The following is a 23,602-nucleotide window of genomic DNA, read 5'->3' on the forward strand; positions in this document are numbered from 1 at the left end:
TTTGGATCCTCAATGCTCTTCAACTTTGTACTTGTTTGGCTTTATAAATATTTTGATATGAGCGTCACTGATGAGTCGTATGTAGACGAAACGCGCGTATTGCGTACTAAATTATAATCCTGGTACCTTTGATAACTATTTACACCACTGGGTCGATGCCACTGCTGTTGGACGTTTCGTCCCCGAGGGTATCACCAGCCAAGTAGTCAACAATTCGATGTTGACATGAATATCAATAATGTGGTCATTTTTTATAAATTTCCTGTTTACAAACATTGAATTTTACGAAAAACTAAGGATTTTCTTATCCCAGGCATAGATTACCTAAGCCGTATTTGGAACAACTTTTTAGAATGTTGGATCCTCAATGCTCTTCAACTTTGTACTTGTTTGGCTTTATAAATATTTTGATATGAGCGTCACTGATGAGTCGTATGTAGACGAAACGCGCGTCTGGCGTACTAAATTATAATCCTGGTACCTTTGATAACTACTAATCACTAACCATGTGTCTCTCGGATACCACAAAATAGTGAGTAGTTCCTGTTACACTAGAACAATCCGTTCTGATCTTCGTTACGCAGAATGCTATTAAAAGTTTACAATCAGCAGTGAAAATTTAAATTTGTGCTTATGACTTATGAAATAAAGGTTTGACTACTTGTGTCATCTGTTTCGTATTCCTTTGTTCAAAATATAGTACCGCTTTTTCATTTCGTATACGACAAGTTTAAATACTAGGTGCTTTATTTTTTTGCACCTATCTTGGAAGAAATGCATTGTTAAAGACAGTTTCGGCAAAAGTTTTGTACTTATTTTAATTGTTCCAGCTAGCACTGTAATTGTTTACCTTTAAAATGAAGAAATGTCGGCAGTTTATCAAAATACAACACATTAAAAACAGTTAATGGTGTGTTTGAGCTACCATAAAATATCATTGTATTGCTTCTTTAAAATTTGATTTTAGAAGGCCACTATTGTACTGAACAATTGTCATGACGAGATAAAGTGTAAAAAGGTTTTAATTCCTTTCCGAAGTTAATTATTTTCGACACGTTGCAATAAAAAATGAATAGTTAAAGAAATATCTCATGAAAACAGATGAAACAACAATATTAGAGGAATTTAAATGCGCATTATGTTGATTAAAACATGTACTTATGCCCAGATAGACACTTATATTGGCAGCTGAAATGAAAAGCCAATATTTCATTTGTCCTCTGCAATACTAAACTAGCTTTATTCTGTTAAATGAGGGAATATAAAACTTATGCAATGTATTACTTTTAATTCTGCACTGTTTATTAAACATGGAGATTATTGCATGTCAGAATAGATTGAGCGAGTAAGTAGGACATTAACAGTTTGATTCTTTATACCAGTTTTAAACTAAGCTGAAAATAATATGAGAGGAGGGAGATGTTCAATGTTGAATGCTTTCTAATACGACATCATCGACCAAACTCTTTAGCACGTAAAAGCAAATGTTTAAGCATCAACAGTTCAGTGTACGGCCTTGAGTAAGACAAAAATGTATAAAATAGGTAAGATATCTCGAAAACGGATGAACTTAAGAGAAATAGATTAGACTAAAAATGTATTTCGGGAGATTGATATAATATTTCTAATATGTTTTATGTTGGTGAAATTATTTACGTAGTGGATTGACATCAACTTTTATGATAAATATGTTCCGGACCATATGAGTATTTGGACCATACGCGTATGGTCATGACCATATGCGTATACTCATATGGTCCGACCATACGCGTATGGTCCGACCGTACGCGTATGGTCGGACCATATGAGTATTATACTCGTTTGGTTATTAACGGGCCGGACCATATGAGTATTTGGACCATATAGGTATTTTTTTTCCAAATATACAATAGAAATAATACAATAAACTTTATCTTAAAAACAAATGTGTTTACAAAAAAATGTATTATTTTTACATGTCAAAAGCTACATAAACATTAAATATTGATGCCACAGTCAGTTGATCTTAGTTTTCGTCGCTAATTGTATTCGTGTATGCTTTTGTATGCTTAAAATGAAATTCACACGGTACCATACATGTAGTTTTTCTGAGATTGCTTGTTTTGGCTGCGTGCAGTGATATCGACTCGGACAATTCCGATGTGTCTACGGTGTTTTTGAGAAACTCTAGATCTCCAATATCGTAAAATGAATTTCACAGATCAAATTAGATAAAGACAGTGGCTATGTCATGGCTCTTAAATGCTATTTTACCGTCTAATAATTAAGATTAAATAGAAGTATAGAAAAAAAAAAAAAAAAAATAATAGGAAAACATACACTTTTAATATTTTACTTTTAAAATGTCTTAAAAAATATCATGATCCTTGCCGGTGATGTCACCTACTTTAAACAATAAAATTCCTTGTACGCTATGTTCATTTAATTTTGGCATCTTTTTATAATTGTACTTACAAATAGTAAGAAATATTAACTGTGCGAAACTGTTTTTTTTTTTAAATAATTTTTTTTAATATACATAAAATGACATGTTTATGACGTAACAATCAGAAGGGTCACACCTAATGAAGAGTTTAAAAGTATACGTGTTGATTACCCCGACCATACGCGTACGGTCCAACCATACGCGTATGGTCGGACCATATGAGTATATACCCATATGGTCATGACCATACGCGTATGGTCCAGATACTCATATGGTTCGGAACAAATATATATCTTTCCAATTTTAGTATGGATAAATATTCCAAAACCTAATATACGTTGACTTTACTTTAACCAACAATGAAATTGAAGAGGCTTACACAGTAACAGTTGTCGTTCAGTCCCTGGTCAACTGACGAAGAAATTCTTTTTGACGGTAGCTCGGTTTTAAAATTTAGAAAGAAATATAAAGGTCATACTTTTTACTGTTTAGGTAAATGATAGATATATGGATTATGTGGTTCTAATTGGGACAAATTTTAAGTTTTCTTATTTCTATAAACATAATTAGCATCATAACATAGATACACATGTTATTCTTCCTGGCTTGAGACTGTTCTCGTTAATTTCGATTAACAATCGAAAACAAATTTCAACACCAGATTGATTACAGATAACGTATGTCCTAATTCTAAAACTTGACAATGTTTTTCATTAACTGAAACCTCATAAAAAAGTGGCGCAATAAGAGAAATGCAATATATAATATAACACTTTCGTAAATTTATGTTTTCCAAGTTGGAAAAACACGTAATGATATAAAATATCTTTTTTTTCATTTTGTCGTCTTCATAAAATCACTTGGACTGTTCTCATCTCATTTATATATGTAAAAAACAAGTTTACTTTACACCTAAGCATGACATTGCAGTAACCAATACTGTATGACATGACAATCTTTTTGAGAATCTTGGTAAAGGTATCTACATTACACCTACATAATCAATGAGATGGCGTGAACCTGTAGAACATAGCATAATAATGATTTGACCTTTATAGCCGATTCAACCCTAAGCTAGTATCATAGGATTTCAGATATCCGAATTTCTTTGAACATATATTATCTTTTAAAACAAAACTTGAAATCAAACACCATATGCACCACCAAGTGTGTCTGTCAAATTGACTTTTCATGGGAACTATTTAATGTTGGTTATTACTCACTCGATTTACGTTGTATTATCGTGATTACTGGCTTTCATTTTTTATCTGGACATATCGGATTAAAAATCTCAAAACAAGTACAATTTAACCGGGATTTAAAAACGACCAAAATTGGTACCCTAGGCAAATCAGTCTTAATATAACACCTTTATGTACGCCTCTGGTCGACTATGGGACGCGATTTCAAATTGAAACAAGTAGTATTAAATTATATAATTGACTGGCACATTATTTGAAAATAAACAAAAAGGAGAAGTATCGTAGTCATTACAGTTGAAACATATTCATCGTAACTTTTATATACAATAAACAATTCGTGGTGGTAGTAATCTGTGGAACAAATGCTCCATAACGTCAACCAATTTGGGATGACATCAACAAAATGATTTAAGGTGGTATGGGTGTCTTTCGCCATCTTGGATTGTAAAAAACAGAGAATCTAAGGTCCATATTTTCTATCAAATTAGCAAAGTTTGATGCAAGAATGCAGATATTTCATTTGTTTCTACATTTAAAAGATCCAATTTATAAGAATATAACTTATAAATATAAATATATGTACCAGTGTAGATTATTTTTGGTTGTTTTTAGATATTTTGAAATTGTCATTTTAAGGGGAGGTAATTCTAAAACAGTGCATTTTCTGTTGGATTGTTCATGGAATTTTCCTACTTTGTATTTTAGCCGGAAAAAACGTACGGTGACCCTATCTTTTCTTTTGATATTATCAAAGCATTGTTTGAAAGCTATATTTTCCTAATGTATTTTACAATTCTATCATTTCGTTTAGTTTCTATTCACAAAATGGTGTTTTTGCCTGTATAATCCATACAAAATGTGTCATTTTGTCACGACCCGTAGCTTGAAAAAATGCACGGTGACCTATCATTTTTATAATATTTTTTAACATGTATCAATAGATACTACATTTTGGCAAAGTATGAACAAATTCTATCATTTTTATTTTAGACTCCCATACCACCTTAAGTGATAACCTAAACTTTGCATCAGGTAACTCTATTTATAGCGTATTTTGCAATTAGCAATCCTGTACCCCTATTCTTAACATTTGTATGTATTATGTCTGTTTGTTTTATTTACACATAGTGGTAAATGTAATGGAATTGTATACGACAGTCATACATGTGAAAGGTTTTGCTAGCTGAAAAACCAGGTTTAACTCAAAGATTTTCTACATAATGAAATCATACTTGTATCATGTCAGGAATATGACATTTGTTTTTTATTTGTTAAATGTGTATAGGAGATTTTGAATTTGCCATTTAGTCTTTTGTAGACGAAACGCGCGTCTGACGTATATACTTAATTTAGTCCTGATATCTTTGATGTGTTTATTTATAAAGGACTTCAGTTTTGAACTTTTATTGGAATTTGGTAGTATTCTCTATACTACAGACACACAAATGACACCCTTTTCTGCCATTGACAGCACACCAACAATACCTTCTTCGTACACATGGCAGTAAAAGAAATAAAACTCAAACACAAATTCAAATTTGCCGACAGCCCGTCGTACGTGATGGACGCCAGATATAATTGTATAATAAATCTATAATCGTGACATATAAATCAGTAATCAAATTGCATTTTCATTTACCAATCATTTCAGTATGTACAACCACAGCAAAATATTGTATACTGTACGTTTAATAAAATTACCCCTCATTGATAGCCAAGGCCGACCAGGAAAAACCGTATTACGGAAACCTGTGCCCGAATCAATGCTCGAGTCTATCTCAGGATAATGAACGTCGGACCCCGTCATTTTAAAAAACAGTTTTCGAAAATCAAGATTTTTGTTATAATGTACAAACAGATAAATATCATCATTTAGAAAAAATGAAGTTTACACGGTCAATACGACGGCTAGAAGTGAAGCTACCACAGAAAACACCTTATATATGACCACAACTCAGTCCTCTGATTGGCTAAATTTCTTCGGCCTACCGAAAATTGACGATTCCCATATCGAGAATACAACATTTTCCCGCTATACTGATCGAAACGCGGGAAAATATTATTCTTGTTATTTAACTTTTTCTATCAAGAAAATCATGATCAATTACCGATTGTTTGTTCAAAGGCATCTCTTTTAAAAGTAACAAGTATGTTCTCCACGAAGAAAACAAGTTTCTTAAATTTCATAATGTCCGTGTAGGGATAGGTTTTGTTTGGATCAGAGTTTTTTAAGAGCGAATGATTTATCCCTCCCTATAACAAGAAAGCTTAGAATTGTCAGGCATCCTTCTGTTAAAACAAAATAAGACCAATTTTTTTTTAATTTGTTTTTAAGTTTATATAGGAGTTTAGTTTTGTAAAATGTATATAATATCAAATGTTCTTTACAACTATTGCAAGAACTTAAAACATACGTAAACGTATGATTTTTTTAGAAGAATTTCTTTGTTGTTATTGCCGTCGGGATATACGTAAGTTTCCAAGTGAATTGTCAATATCTAATTCTTTTTCTAAGTAGTTGATGCAAGCGATGTTGTTTTTATGTCATCTGTGAGGACTGTAATATGTATGTCATGGACTTATTATTTTATATAGGAAGAGAAAAGTTATCAAAGGTACCAGGTGTATAGTTTGATACGCCGGACGCGAGGTTCGTCTTCAAAGGATTCACCAGTGAAGCTCAGATCAAAATAGTTAGAAAGTATGAAATTGAAGAGCATTGAGGAGTCAAAGTTCCGAGAAGCTGGTATATGTGCATAACACGAAGGTTACGTCTTTTTACAAGATTTGAATAACAGATTAAAACAAAAACCAGACTGTTTTTGCCATAATGTGGCAAATATAACACTTATCTGCCAATAGTACAAAATTAATAAAAGTATGGTTATAGATCGTTGGAATGAAATTCTATTTTGAACTCTGTTTTGATAAAACAATTATAGATGCAGTTGTTTGAATATGCATGCGAACAAAAAAGCTAATAATGTCTGTTTAAGGAATATATTGTTACGCTGTTCATTAGATGATATTTTATGAAAAAAATATATATAATACTGCTGTTATATTGTCAGAAAAAAAACATTTGTATCTGCAACGGACATTTCATATATAATAACTGACAACGTGATGATTTGCTAACAGAAATTGTTGAGAAATCGACTTCCTGTCACTTTTGTAGCAAAACCAGATATCTTCATCATATACATAATCGTTCATTAATTCTGGTATAAACAATGCTAGTCACGAGTAACTTACAGATTGCAAATAATGGATTTTGTAATAAAGAGATTTCATTATTAGCCAAAAGTCATTAGGAAAACACAGTTTATCATCTAGTATATAAAGGGAGGTAATTCAGCGTAGTTGTTTTTACAATTCCGACATCTAAAGTAAAGCTTTCATTTGACAAATGTTTGGAAAACACCGAATTATAGTGACTGTTATGTATATTAAGGATATAATAAAACGTTAAGATGTCAAAACATTTATGCTGAGATAACACAATTAGATTAAAACACTTATTATCGTATGCATATAGCTGCTCATTTCATGTCATCGCTTTTAAAGAGGCACATATAATAATTGTTGCTTGATTAAAAACTACAAAAAAGACATTTTCTTATTATCATCCCCACAATTTGAATAAAGACAACAGTAGTATACAGCTGTTCAATAGTCCTATTTCGATTCAGCAAAAAAACGAATCCGGGTAACGAACTAAAACAAAGGGAAACACGTCAACTATAGGAGGAAAACAACGGGACAACAACAACACAACAGTGTAACGAAAACAAACTTCAAAATACAATGAAACGGACTATTTGAAAACAACTGCCATATACCTGACTTGTTACAGGACAATTTCAGAAAACGATAGGTCGGACCTGGTTTTATGGCTATTTATACGACAATGCTAAGAAATGCTAAAATGACGCACTATGTGACAGGAATATAATAAACAACCCCAGGAATACTCAGCACAGACAAACAAATAAATAAACGATTAATAGCTCATTATAACCTGTAAACTGCAGAATAACAAGGGATACCTCCCATGACTCCTGTTTGGCAAGGGTTATCACGGTCTTTTTGTTTTATTGAATGTTTTTACGATAGGTTGTATTCCCCGAAGTAAGGAGGTTTTATACCCCAGTCATATGTATTGTCTTAGTCATATTTTGCAGAACTGTTCATGATTTCGTACTTGATTTTCGTCGAGGATCACTTATGAGTCCTATGTAAATTGCAGTTTGTAGCCTGGTATACTTTATTAATTTAATGGGGAAAAGGTCAAAGGAACACAATAATTTTAGTCCAAGGAGAGGGCAATTACGTTACAACTAATATTATTTATTGTCTATTAAATTAGCAACGATAATCTGATGATCCAATAAAGCAATAGCCTAGTCCACTGAACGTCGAATTACAGTAATGTCTAGCTTTCGAAGAAAACACCGCTATCATATAATGTCGGTCTTCAACACCTTAAGTATTCAGATTTTAGTATATCAACACCTTTGATATTCAGATTTTAGTGTATCATTAACTGTTATGGTCGTAAACGTTAACGTAATTATAAAAGCACAATTTAATTATGACAGAGAATTAACAAATTTATACTGGACTTTTCCGCTTTCATCAATCATACATAAAAAAACATTGCTGGTACGAGATCTGAATACAAAAACCCTTCATTAGTTGGCTGATAGAAAATTATTCGAATTGAGACTATTAACAGCAATTTTGTTTTTGACATATGTTCAACCTTTCGGACAAGCTACCTCAAAGACGGCAGTATGTCTACTAGTCGGTAGTTGCTATTTATATTCATGGAATACATATTCGTATTGTTTACTGAATCACAAACTACTTGTTATTTTGTATTGTTTAGCCATGACTTTATATTGCTTGTTCTGTAAAAAGAAAGTAAAATAACAAAAATACTGAACTTCTAAAAAAATTCAAAATGGAAAGTCCCTAATCAAATGCCAAAATCAAAAGCTTAAACACATCAAACGAATGAACAACAACATTAATCTTTTTGGTTAATAAGATCCCATTGAAATAAAATATATATGGTTCAAAGTTTCCCCCAATTAAAATTAATTAATTAATGCGTATTGAAAGAAATATAATCAACACATCCACTTTCATTTAGTATGGAATGAAAAGCAATAATTAATTGAGAAAATAATACATAGTAAAATGTTGAACTTAACCAAATATAAAGTCATTGACACGAAGGTTACTGTTGTTCAGAAAATTATTCAACATTGCATATGAAACTTCATATTGGTTGCATCTTTTAGCTTATTATTTCAACAAGCAGTCTAAAAAAAGTAAGTAAACTCACAAAAATACTTAATTCCTAATCAAATGGCAAATTCAAAGGCTCAAACACATCAAACGAATGCAGTGTTCCAACTTTAAAGCATAGATTATATTAATTGTCATTAATCTGTATCAATTTTACTGTATCCGGTGCGATTAACGACTTCCTTCCGGGATAGAACTCAAATGAGTAACACGACAGGTGTCATAAGTGGAGCAGGATATCATTACATTTCTGACCGCATGAGATCACCACCGCTATTCGGTGGGGCTTATGTTACTCGGACTTTAGTTTTCTACGACGTATTTTGTTTACTGATGTTTGTCTTTTGGTCTTTTCTTACAAAGGCGTTGTCAGTTTTTTTTTACTGATCGGTTTGAATGTTCTTTTTTATATCACGCATCTCTCCTCAATAAATAAACAAGACACACGTGATATCACGCATCTCTCTTAAACAAATTCGTTGGATTCATGCGGATGGAGCCTGGCATATGTCAAGAGCTATTGTTGAGAGTCGCATCATAATAGCACGACCGTCGTACGACAGTGGCACGACAGTAACACTCGCATCCCATGACATGAACACCTGACAAAAAAACCCAACTCAAGATTGTCGTACGACTTGTGACAAACCAACGATAGTTCAATTACTTGTACCCATCGTGGACCCATCGTGAACATGTCATAGCTGAAGTGACCACTCAAAATATTTTTTGGACATTTTGCACGACAGCGCCACAACAACTATTTTATACATCTTCCACGACAAAAAATCGTACGATCTGTTGTGATTTAGCTTTCGAAAATTTACTACTTCATTCATCTTTGATTCCCATGCGTTGTTCCACGGTTACTGATTATGTTACGTTCACACAAATTATATTGAGGGACCTACAAAGATTGCATGTTCTAATGCTTTATCATTTTTAGTATTTCAAATTAATTAAAAATGGATTAAAAACATCTATAACTGTAGAGAATGCACGCACAAAATATTTAAGTTAAAGCAGTGAAAACATAAAATGCATATGATCATTTTAAAGGATGTTGACTTGCCGAAGAACTGTAATAGATTACCGTAGCTGTATTTGGCAAAACGTTTAGGGATTTTTTGGTACTAAATGCTCTTAAACTTTGTACTTTTTTTTGCCTTTTAAAACTTTTTTGATTCGAGAGTCACTGATGAGTTTTTTGTAAACGGAACGCGCGTCTGGCGTAAATAAAAAAAAATAATCCTGGTATCTATGATGAGTTTATTCGCCAAAAAACTGTTCAAAGTTGGTAATAAAATTATCCAAATACAGTTCTACTGTCCAGCTACAAATATTCTTAATCAAACATTTCTACAAATTGATACAAATTTACATGTAATATCATCATTCAGTACCATTTATTCTGCGATATTCAGAAATAAAACACAATTCATTTTCGTTATTGTTTCATTATAATCTTTCAGTGATACACTTATATATCTGTTGAGTACCTGATTAATCGAAAATCATATCCTTCATAATCAAATAAAGTGGAAAATGGTCAGCAAATTTCTTCAATAAGTATACTGCAAGATTTCATTTGTGTAGTAAAACAAGACTTTTTGGCCAGCAAGTCTAGACTGACTTGTCTTACTGTCATATAATGTTCAAAGTACGTTATACAGTAGAGGAGTTTTATAAGCTCAGACTTGATAAACACTTCTTAACAAGTCATCGCTCTGTCCAAATTTGATCTGGACGTTTCTATTCTTTTTCAACAACCCTTGACAAAGGCTGTTGTCGTCCTTTTCTGTTATTACGAAAATAACACTTTATAAATGTAATATGTCCGATGCACTTTTTCAGAGTTAAATTCATCAGGGTCGCTTAATCCTAATATAGGGACTGAGCCAGGAATGTAAAAATATGTTGACAAGTTAGAACCTATATGACAGGGGGAAAACGTTAATAAGGTAGCTGAAGTCTTTTCATGTCAACTTTACCTATAAGAAAAAAGTTACTGAGAAAACAGATTTTAAATTCATCTATCTTCCGGGATATTTAGAAATATTTCTAATTCATGCTTTATTGTATGCTTCTGTCGAAAGCTATTGTTCCCAGTCAATAAAAAAAAGTATTTAAAGAAGCTTCAGCTACTATGTTTAACAATAAGAAAAGGTATAAATTGAAATACGTTTTTTTTTCTGAAGATTGTCTCGGTATGTTGAATTCCACCTTGTATGTATTATTCAATTCATTTTTATTTTGTAACGTGCATATCTGCACAAGAATTAAAACCTTAACAAATAAATTACATGTGTCATGTATATAGATAACTCGGTTGTATGCGTTTCAGCGACTTAAATATTTATATACAGTCATTTATCTTCTTCCTTTTATCCTTACATCAAGTCATTATATCCTCGTCTGTGGAAAATCCCATAAGAAGTTAATGAATAGCGCATCCTTCATGATTAACAAAAAACACATCCGAACAAACAAAATGTTTGAAAGGATCACAAAAAACTTACTAAACAATACGTGATTTACGCCTTATATAACTTTTAAATTCTGTGTTGGTGTACCAGGGTACTGGTGTTGGATAGTTTTATATATAATAAATTGTGGCATTGCTACACATATTTGTCAACCCCTAAAACGTTACCTGGTACATTGATGTTACAGAATATGTTTCGTATACTAGTAAACTGTAAAATGCAAATGAAAAGAATTTTGACTAATTGAATCGGAAGTAAGTTTCAAAAACAAATTAAAAAATCTAAAATATCTGTAAAAAATACCAAAACCCCATAACATGATTTAGATTTATATGTTTTATTGCATCATAATGTTACTTATAAAAACAACGTCGATACTTACCACCGTCTTTCTGTGAGTTTGTTGAATACCTTGATGTCAAATTGTTTTATTTCGCTGTTCTCTAGTCCTTGTGTTTGCTTATACCTTTTTTTCAAACTATTATGCAAAAAGATTTGTAAATGAAAAATATTTAAGCAAAAGGTATTTGTCTTTACGATGTAGTTTAAAACTCTAGGCTATTTCAATATTTAACTCAACAGCCATACAATGTTGCTGTCAATCACTGGTATTATAATATGTATCTGTTTTAACTTAAGATTGAGTAACACGAACACGAACAAAAATCAGAGACACACAACCCACGCGAGTAATAACAATACTGATTATTACTTTTTAAAGGAACTTTTTAGATTAGCTTTTCTATTTGTATCCTGTTAAGCATAAATAAAACTTGGTGAAATTATTATCAAATATTGGTCTTTCATCTTAAATGAGCCCTGACACGGAATTTTCAATACATAAATAGTTGTGCAATATTTCTCTAAAGGATAGTTGTCTCATTTACGATTATGGCACATTTTCTTATCAATATATAAAGTCTATTTAATGTTATTACATTGTACAGCCCACCGTCAGTCGCCTATATCAAAACTCGCATGTAACCAACAACTTTGGTTTGCGTAACTATGTGAAAAAAGCCAGGCACATATTGACTCGAATATCAATTAAAAATATATTTCACTTTATAAATCCCTATGTTATATAGTAAAAATAAAAGGGACATGTTAGTGGTTTTCCGTTATCATGAGTTTGAGACTTTACAGTCAAAACATGATTTTGACTTAGATTATTCAGGTTCCAATGGACCATTTATTTTCAAAACGACATGTTACAACAAATTCTGATGGGGATCGACAGACAAAAATCGCGGACGGAAGCTAACAATGCATGTGGATTCTTTGGTCCATTTGAGCTGAAAAGGCATTACAATTCGCTGAATAATGTATCTGTTAAATTGAAAATGCGAGAGAAAAATGAAAATATGTAGAAACATACCTTTAGTGACAAAACTATTTCCATAATTAACGGTTCAAAAATTGAACATAGATAGAAAATGTTACTAACCGTTCATTGTATTCCATATACATTTGTTATTTACAGTAGGATTATGTTCTGATCAGTTGCAAAAGGAATACGCTCGAGTCAGTTTTGTCAATGATAATAAAATATATATAAAGCCTAAATAATTATAAAACAACATGTACAATATTAAAAAAATAATGTAATTTAATTGTAAAAATTACTTACAAGAAATGGATATGTAAAGTTGCCGAAAACTGTTGACTGATTCATCGTGTTGACTGTTTATGCAGAATACAATTCAATCACTGTTAAAGCATGCCGTTATTTCAACTTTTCTGTATTCAACGTTATCTATCTGCAATGTGGTAATTGTAGGCTTATTTAATAACAATGTAAATTGAGCACCGTGTCTTTCTCAGCATAGATTGTTTAACTTGCATGAAACATAATAAAAGATTGACAAGTGTTCATTAACAACTGCTTCAGTGATACACAGAATACAAATCAAACCGGCAACAAAATATTGGTACAGATAAGTGAATGTAATGATAGTTGTATGACTATAATAGAACTTTTATTTTATGATTGTTTTGCTAAACGTACAGTGGCAAGTATTTAACGCATATTGAACAACAGGATAATTTCAAAGAAAGATTTCCAAAATTAGTAGAATATACCAAGCGGTTGAACCGGATTGAGGGTTTTTATATGTAAACTGTCACAGGAAAAGCGGTTTTATTATGATTATGGGCTTATAATTTAGTGTTGTTAAAGGCAGTCTGGTATCTTTCAAAGATGGTGTCGCACTGTCATATCACATAGCGTCGAATTTCCTCCAAACGATTGCCTTTTACAGCATTCCGGTCGAAGAATTATTGCCTTAAAATGATGATTTTCACTTTTTTTATTTTTGGGGAAAACTATAGTTGATGGAGGGAATCCTTTGACATTAAAACTGGTCAACGAAAGATGATCTACAAATCAGTTAGCATGGACAAATCTTCAACTGACCGCTATAGAGCGATTTATAGTCCACGAAAGACTTATTCTTATCATTGTTGGCGCTTTTTTAGAAATTCAAATAATATACAAAAACACATTTTTTTCTAAAAACAAATAGTTTGTTTCTCTGTGTGTTACTTTTGGTGATGTGTCTCTGTTGTGTCGTAGGTGTCTTATATTTGATACGTTTCCCTCAGTTTTAGTTTGTAACCCGGATTAGTATTTTTTATCTCTGTCGATTTATGAATTTTGAACAGCTTTTGCCTTTATTTATCTTAATAAGATCTACAAATAAGTCAAATGTTTAAAATTATCAATTGACCACTTATATGAGTTATTTTACATAAAATGTGCTTTTATTCATTTTTCAAAAACCATTATAGAAATTGTAATAAGCATTGATGTAAAGCAAAATAAGATATTAAAATAAGTCGATATGAACGAAAAAGTTAACAGACTCCTTTTGTGTGCTTTTGCCCCTTTACGACCCACTTAATGATTGTTTTTGCAGAAACAATAATAGATATCTACAATATAGCATTAATGCAAAATAAAATCTCATAGTCCAAATGGTCAAATTTGATTTATTGTTGGCATTTTCAAAAGCAATAAGAGTAAAAGATAAAAAATGAAAAAAAAGATATTTCAGCATTTAAGATCTAGAAGTAAGTATTCATTGGGCGGAGTTTTACTTTCCCGAGGGTATCACCAGCCTAGTAGTCAGCACTTCTTTGCTGACATGAATTATCATTGATATGGTCATATTTATAAATTAACTGTTTACAAAACTTTTTGTTTAAAGATTTTTTAAATGCAAAGGCTTTTCTACCTCAGGAATATATTACTTTACCTGTATTTGGCAACACTTTTAGGATTTTTGGTCCTCAATTCTCTTAAACTTCGTACTTTTTCTGGCCCTTTTTTTGATTTTTTTTTAATTCGAGCGTCTAAACGCACACGTCTGGCGTAAATACAATTTTTAATCCTGATATCTTTGATGAGTTTATTCAGCATTACTAAAATGTCACACTAGAAATAAGGATACTTTTTTATAGATGAGTATAAACTCTAAAATGATTATCAATACAAGACTAAAAACGCTACCAAATTCAGACCCACAATACAAGTGAGCAAACTGATTACAGTAAAGGGAAAATTAATATCAAAATGGTAATGCGTTTACCACGTAAGGAATTCTGGCTGTTTTAAGCCTCTTGGTTTCCTCTGCAAAGTTTTATTACTGACGGATGTAAAGGTCCAGTGTGACAATATTTCAATACAACAGTCAACTCGCTGCAGTTTATTTTAAGAATTAAGAAAAATATATAATATTTGCCGAAATGTTTTTTTAAATTTTTCATAAAATAAAAAGAAAAAGAAAAAAATAGCTACAAATAAATTTATGTTTAAGAAAAACGTGCACCCACGTAAGCTTCGACTAGACAAATTATCTTTCTGTCAAAACAGTTCAGTCTAAGTCATAGCAATGTAATGGAAACACCCATTAGATATACCCAAGACTCGATTCTTTAACGACTTAAAACAACATTTGAAAGCTTCAGGTTTTTATTTTTGATATGGTCACTCCAATATGTGCTTTACGTTTGTCTAATGGAATACTGTATTGTGGTAATTGACTGATTTCTTTGAAATGTCTCATTGATTGAATTATTTCTGCTTTGTAGGGTATGGTCCAGCGATCAATGCTTACTTATTTCTACATTGTGCATGTGCTTTATATACCGTGTGCATGATAAGCCTATAAGGTTACTGAATGGGCCTTGAAATTTGGAAGTGACAAGTACTATAAAAACTTCAAAACAGTTGCTTCTATGGCCAACAGGATCGCAATTATCAATTAATAAAAAAATTCCATTCGTTTTTTATGCGTTTTTTTATTTGATTTTGCCATGTGATTATGGACTTTCCGAATTGATTTTCCTCAAAGTTCAGTAGTTTTGTGATTTAACTTTTGAATCATATTTCTTTTCCATATGTGAATTTTGTGCACAAATTCCTGTACGGTGTGGACATGTTTTTGTCATCGTAGACCACAAGCTGACCTCTTGATAACTGTTTTGATTTGATTTTGTTGTTAATAGCTGTCTAAACGTTTACCCTCGAGCTCCATTTAATCCAAATTGAATTATCTATTTTGACATATTGTTATAAAGCAGAGTACTTATAGTACGCAGTGGTACGAATGATAATTAGCTGGCTGTAGTTGTTTTGTTGGACAGGAATGATTAAAGATTCACCAGACGTCCATAGCTGTCATTATTTCAAGGTTTCTTACAGCGAGCTGCTCTATATATTAGCCACTAATAGAGTAGTAAAATGTAAATCGAAATATATTGATATATTAAGGTAGTTATTTAGAGAAGTTCGATAACTACTCTGTATATTTGTAACGATTCACCCAATTCATCGTCTAGAGCAAAAGAATTGAATGACACCTTGTATGTAATATGTGTTAACAGCAAACGTCATTAAAACCGTTTTGTTGATCCACGACGTCAATGGTCAAACTAGGTATTCAGTTATTTAAACGGTTTTACAATGTATCTAATAAAAACGCGATTTTGTAAACAAAAAAAAGTTTTAGACTAAGCTATCATAGAATGGCAACTTAACCATACAATAAAAAACATAATTGTACTATTAATATGGGTTTGTTTTTATTCAATCTTAATGCAGGGGATGTTTATTGATCACAAGTGGGAATTTTTTGGGTTTTTTTTCTACTAATTTGTTGAACTCCTTACAATTTAAGTTTTATGTCTATTTTAACATATATGATACTTATATCATAATAAACAGCTTAATAAATGTTTTAAGTTTAAAGTGTGTTGGGAAAATTTTGCTATATATTAAGAGCCCTAATTAAAATTTATTTGTACTGTTAGACAATATATAAAGTTTTTCTATCTATGAAATCATACGTTTGGTTTATAATGCTATTCCAACGTTTTGGGGGGATTAACACTAAATTATTCGAAATTTGGTTGAAACTACAACTCGGAGTCAAAAGTAATTGGAAGTTGATAGATTTTTCAGAGGGAAAATCAATGTTAGTATTACCCCAAAGATTATACTTTGATTTTATGAATTTTGATACGATTCAATGATTTTTAAAGATGACACTGCCGGAGAAATTAATGTCGAGAAAATTGCCTTTCTAAATTAGAACATGTTTATATTCTTTTCATCAGATATCTGAGAGCTTGGTTATCTTTAACTGGTTAAATCCACAAGTATATCTATAACACATATTGTTCCAGATTGAAAATAATTGCAAGGTCTTATCAATGAGATAAAATAATCGGAAGATCTTGACAACTTTGCAAGAAGTCTCCCGTCGAGGGAAATTGTGAATGAAAAATTAAAAAGTGACTCGATAGGAAAAATAAATGACTTCAGCTTTAACCTTAAATAGATTAGGAAAAAACTATATCAAAATATAAAAATGTCACTTAAGGTTCTTAAATTGTAAATTTGAAATAAGATTTTTTTTTAATTTATAAAAATAAAAATAAATGTTACAAAAACTGGCAGCACCGAAAGACTTTATACCCATCAAATAGTTATCTTTTTTCAGTTTAAAAAAAGGCATCAAAGTTGACATTATTAAAAAATGTTGCATAATGTCATGAAGCTGTGTGTAAACGTAGCGATGATATATTCTTAATAAAATCCAGACCTAGACCAATCCCATATTATTAAGTGAAATAACTGAAAATGGGTCAAAAGCACGGAGTGGGCTTTATCGAAGAAAAACTCTTGAATATTTGACACAAGAAAAACCCGGCATTTAGCGGATTTTATTTGATACCAATTCAAATTAACACAAGGCAAATTATACAGAAAGAACAGTTTTCAACGAATTGTGATCTGATATCAAAAGACAGACTTCCTATGAAAAATGCAATCCCGTTCGTCAGACATAACCCAAATCATAAAAAAGAGTTACCAATGCCACCCAAAAGAACTATAACATATTTCAGAATGTTTTTTTGTATAAAGATTCGAATGTTTTAGAAAGCTCCATTTGTGGCTTCTAATATGATAATGAGTCTAAGCACCCATTCAAGAAACGCCTTAATAGTCCGTAGCTATATATTACGAATACATTTCGTCCTAAATGCCAAAAAAATTCAGAAGATCAGAATTTAATCTTGGTAATTTTAATAGATGTAAGTTCGTGATTGTGTTTGAACAGAACAATAATTGATAGGATACGCAGCTGGTGTACAGTTCTTGTATTTGAACAAAACAGTCATTTGAGAAGGTAGGGTTGCATTTCTTGTGGTTAAAAGAACAATCACTTGAAATATAAGCAACTGGTTTATTCTTATTGAACTGAACCGTCACTGGACTGGTACGCAACTGGTTTAAAAGTCTTGTTTTAACAGATCATTACTGGATTTAAAAATCTTCTGTTTGAACAGAACATTTATTGAAAAGTTATGCAACTGGTTTAAAGTTCTGTTCAGCATTGGAACAATACGCAAATGGTATAAAACAATAATTTGAATAACATTCAGTGGAATAAAATATTCTATGTTTGAACAAAACAATAATTTGAATGATACTCAGTAGGGTAACAGTTGTTGTGTTCGAACGCAACAACCATTGGAATGAAATTAAAGTTTCTGTATGTGATCAAAACAATCATCGGAGTAATAGTTAATGGGATGAAAGTTACTGTGTGTAAACAGAACAATCATATGCATGATACTCAGAGGAGTTTCAACATATAAATCATTGGAAATTCAGAATGAGTTGGATCAAAGCACTAACTGTTTTACTACTCAGCAGGGTGATAGTTCTTGTGTCTGAACAGACAGCATTAACAGAAAGAAATATATATTTGATATTTTCAATATGCATCAATCTTTCAACTGTACTGCTTCATTTAAAGATACATTTTTGGATGTAAACGTATATATGTTTACGCATAGAACGCTCCTTTTTCAAACCTAAAGAATTCCTTCTTCATTATCCATCTCTTCAATTTGAGATGGCCTGAAGTCCTGATACTTTACAAACTCCTTACGAATCCAGGATTTTGATTCGTTACATTTGTAATTATCTTAAATGCATGTGTGTTATGGAATAAATGGTACTCCAGACCAAATCTTTTTTCTACGATATGCATGTAGCATGTTTCTTAATAAATTGCAAGACAACCATCAAAATGCAATGCATATTTATATGGCTTTTAGCAAAGGTGTGACTATATCATTTAAATTTTCGACTTATAAAGACTTTTTTTCTTTTTTTGTTTGTTTGTTATCTTTCTTTTTAATTTTAACTGAACACCGAACACCACAAAACTAAAACAGGCCACTAACTCCTATGGAAAACAGTATTATTTCACCATCAAATTTAATAATAATTTAACTTAATTAAAATTACTTTTCAAATGATTTATTCAATTATGTGAAACCATTATATTAAGTGTGTGATATTCATTATAATTGTATGTATACAAAGGTTGTTACACTGAACATGTTCCATTCTGACAACAGCGCTTGTTAGGCCAGAAAACTGTTAATTTGTGTATCTCTGTTTATCGTTTTTTATAAAAAAAAAAATTAAAAAAAATAGGTATGAACATATTTCAAAAATTCATAAAGTACGTCAAATATATATGTAGAGATGAAAACAATATAATTAGATATGTAAGTTAGTATTTCGATGTATTCGTTGGTGTGGGGAGGTGTGCGTAGGTGATCAATGGGAAATGACCTACCGGTAAAACACCACATTTTTTTTTCTTCATAATTTAAAAATAAAATCCTCTCGAAACTACAAAATGTATGCTCTGTGTTATCGTATGCATTTTTTAAAAGATTAGTATTAACACTTTTCAACCTTTGTAATAAAATGTTACGTTAAAACATTGCTTATAAACTTTTCTAAACTCTAATGTTCATCAATACAAAAACATGTTATAAGATTAAATTGGTAATATTCCCCTAGCCCTATCACAAATCTACAATAATCAGGAAGAATCAATTTATGCAAAATGAAAATAAGTACTTACGTCTTTGATGGAAAGATGTTGGTGTGTTGACTATGGATACTTGAATATACTTAATCCAAAAACAATTTATCAAAGTCTTAAAAGGCCAGAAAGTCTGTAGATCACCTTTTTCCCTAATTCAAAACATACATCGCCAATTATCAGTATACCAGGACGGTATCAGGGATCAATAGAGAATTTCAGTTAAATTACAGTGCGTGGACAAATCGTGTTTACCAAGATCTAATTATCAATTTGACGATTCACAGATGTAGAAGAAGATTTGAAGTATACAGTGTTGACAGTAGAGAACAATAGATTGTTATGAAATATATGGAGTTGACATATCCAGATATGCGACAAAAGATTTGCATGACACCATGTTTACGCGAGCACAATTGAAACCAAGGAAAATGTCATTGTCAGGTATTTGTCAATATGGGTTATTTCAATCAGACATTAGACGTTCAATATTGGTCTTGTTACATGTAGTTACTTAATATCAAATAAGGTCGCGTCGTTAAATTATATAGACAAAAGGGTACCCTAAACTTTTAACTACGTTTTAAGAAAGTTTAAGTCAAATATAGTTTTATATATTGCAAGTGTAAAAAGTGAACAAAGACCAGATTAATTATGCGTTTAAAAAACATCAATCAAACAACTTAATCTGCATAATTTGATTTTAATAAACAATGTGATCGTGAACTGATGATAATTGGCCAAACTATACCTTAAAATGTTATCCCTTTGTAATGTTCCACCTCTCTTTGAATCTATAAATCGTACATACATGTCGTCTAGAAAAATGTAGAGCAGAATATCTGCTAACGATCTGTCAAGCTCAGAGACATATATACATATTTATCAAACAAGCTAATGAGATAACAATGCTCTTTCAGGTTCAAACTCTCTTAAAGACTAAAACAAACATTAAGATGTTTTATCTGAAAGACAACTTCTGAATATTCACCTCGAAATTTTGTTCGAAACCTAAAAAGATAAATGTATTTTATATCTTTCAAAATATGTATGTTGTGCAGTAAAGGCGGGAATCACAAAGTAGTTGTGTATATTTAGCGCATTCGAATAATACACGCATAGCAGCATTACATATCAAAAATAGAGTCATCGAACAAAAGTTATTATTTTGTACGCAGTACGCGTGTTTTGTCAAATAAAGTCTTATCAGTGACTCTCAAATAAAAAATATTGATAAAAGATCATATCAAGTACAAATTTTGAGATCATTGAGGAACCCAATTATTCTTAAAAAGGTAGCGTTATCTACATCTATTAAACTATATAAAAGAAAGAGGGGAAAAGGTACATGTATTTATATATTTTCACATGAAAACAAGTGTAAACTTTATGTCCAATTATAAAACATTTCATTTATGAAAATGCTGTTAAATGCATGTTCCATTTAGAAGTAAGATAACAAGTACCCCCAAGATTCTCGAATAATTGGAGAATTATCTTGACTAGTCACGTTTAAGCAACATATGTATTATAATTTGTATACTGTAGATTTTTTTATTTCCGTAGGATTTAATTTTTGTAGAAATAGGAAAATATTGCATTTTCGTGGATATTTAATTTCGTGGTTTTGCCAATCTCTGAATACAGGAAAACAAAACCATCAAACATTGGTACCCAAGGAATAATAATGAATCAACAGTATTTTCAATAGTTCTACATTTTACATACATTTACCAAAGCATCAATCAAGCGTTAGCACAAAATTTCAAAATCGTGATAGAGTGGTTACTTATTATGATGTTAATGACACGTGCCACCATAGATTCGTTTTATTTATTAGAACATTTCATCGAAATCAATCAATACAACTGATAAATCAATATGATTATTCTTTACCAAATAAATGGCACGCATTAAGAAGTAAATTATATGTCTGACAAAAGAAACACCACGCAGACCAAATAGGACGGAAACCACAACAAAAGACTGCATTGAAAACTTAGTATAAGCAACACATGTCCATAAAAAACGTATTCCAACCGTCACGTTTATAGATATGTTTTATATTCTCAATGACTAATGTTATCTTATTTTCCTCGGAGTTCGGTATTTTTGTGTTTTTACTTTTTTTTTGCATATTTGTTGACTATAAAACGAGAGAAAAATAGACATGCGCATTCAGTAAAAGACGAATTTCTCAAAATTTTAAATTATAAAAGACCAATTATTATCTATATAAATTGGTGTCATAATTCAGTCTTGTTTAAATGTGAACAATGAAACTGGATTTCGATTTTGGAATTCTTGTGATACTATTGATAATATTACAATTAATGCAAACATTCATGTGTGAAATTAACCAAATTGAAAGGAGGACAATCACAAAGTTGTAATAAAATATACTGTTTTATACAGTATATGCGAGGAAGGGGTAAGAATTGTCTACGGTTCATACATGACACTTAGTATTCTAAAAAATCTAGTATTAGAAAAAAGTAAAATCACAAAAAAAATTAAAAAACAAAAAATTGCTAAATCAAAAGTTCAAACAATTCAAACGAATGAACAACAACTGTCATGTTACTGACTTGGTACGGGCATTTTCTTAAGTCTATAATGTACTACAAAATGAGGAATATGAATAAACTTACACTTCGGACGAAAGAAATTATTAAACGTATTGTTTTCAATTTTTTACATATGTTTGTACATTTTCACTTTAAAATATTGATCTAAATTAATATGTCCAATTACAAAACTTTTCGTTACTAAAAATGAAGTAAACTACATGTACCACGAAATAGAAAGAGAACAAATTGATAACATGTATCCCTAGATACTCGATGTTCTGTCTTCACATCTTTTAAGCTCAATATATATCCCAAATTGAAATCGAAATCAATCAATATGAGTATTCTACATAAAAAAGAGAAAAAAGGTTTAGATGGGAAATAAAAGTTTATTGAAACAGATAATACACAGACCAACCCGAAAAAAATGAAACGATAAACAACAACAAACCCCTACACTATACTGAAAACTAAACATGCATTGACACAAACGCATTAAAAATCGTAGTCTTTGGCTAATGTTCTCTTGACTATTTGGTGACTACAAAACGGTATAAGAGTCGTCATGCGTATTCAGTAAAGGACGAATTTCATTTTACTATAAAATCACAAAACTTAACACTATCAAGGAACGATTATGCTATTAAATCAATGAAATAGTTCCCTCTTGTTTTAATGTGACCAATGAAGCATGATTTTTTGTGATGAGAATGAAACTATTAAAATTATTGTGGAATTGTCTGTCAAATGTACCAAAATAAGACGACATTTACATAGTTGAAAGAAAATAGTATAAAATAATTCGGAGTTTGGTAGGAAGGATACTTTCACTGAAATAGTATACATTGCATTTAGGGACCAACTGCAACACGTCTCCGGGTGCGGGATTTTCTCGATGCATTGAATAAGCTACCTATTAAACAAGGTTTTATCCACAATTTTCTACACAAGAAAATGCCTGTACAAAGTAAGGAATATAATAGTTTTCCATTAATTTGATGTGTTTGCGCTTTTGATTATACCATTTGATTTGGGACTTTCCGTTTTGAATTCGGTATTTTTGTTAATTTACGCTATATACCAACAATTAAAAAATAAACAGTTGACAGAATTCACCCTAGATACCCGACATTTTGGTTTTAAAATTATTTAAAAAATATATATCTCAATGTGTATAATAATGCAA

General features: G+C 31.1%; 1 protein-coding gene across 2 annotated transcripts in view; it reads right to left on the minus strand.

The window, feature by feature from the left end:
* The window catches only part of LOC134704915 (PDF receptor-like), a 96,437-nt gene extending 76,347 nt beyond the window's left edge, over positions 1-20,090 (minus strand). For both annotated transcript variants that reach the window (XM_063563697.1, XM_063563698.1), the window contains exons 1-2: positions 19,886-20,090; positions 13,060-13,189 (exon numbers count right to left, since the gene is read on the minus strand). In XM_063563697.1, coding sequence (XP_063419767.1) covers positions 13,060-13,104 — 45 coding nt within the window. In that variant the 5' untranslated portion in view covers positions 13,105-13,189; positions 19,886-20,090. The remainder of the gene's footprint in view (positions 1-13,059; positions 13,190-19,885) is intronic.
* Positions 20,091-23,602: the final 3,512 nt, after the last annotated feature.

This window comes from Mytilus trossulus, chromosome 2 (assembly GCF_036588685.1).
Source record: "Mytilus trossulus isolate FHL-02 chromosome 2, PNRI_Mtr1.1.1.hap1, whole genome shotgun sequence".
NCBI classification, from domain to species: Eukaryota; Metazoa; Mollusca; class Bivalvia; order Mytilida; family Mytilidae; genus Mytilus; species Mytilus trossulus.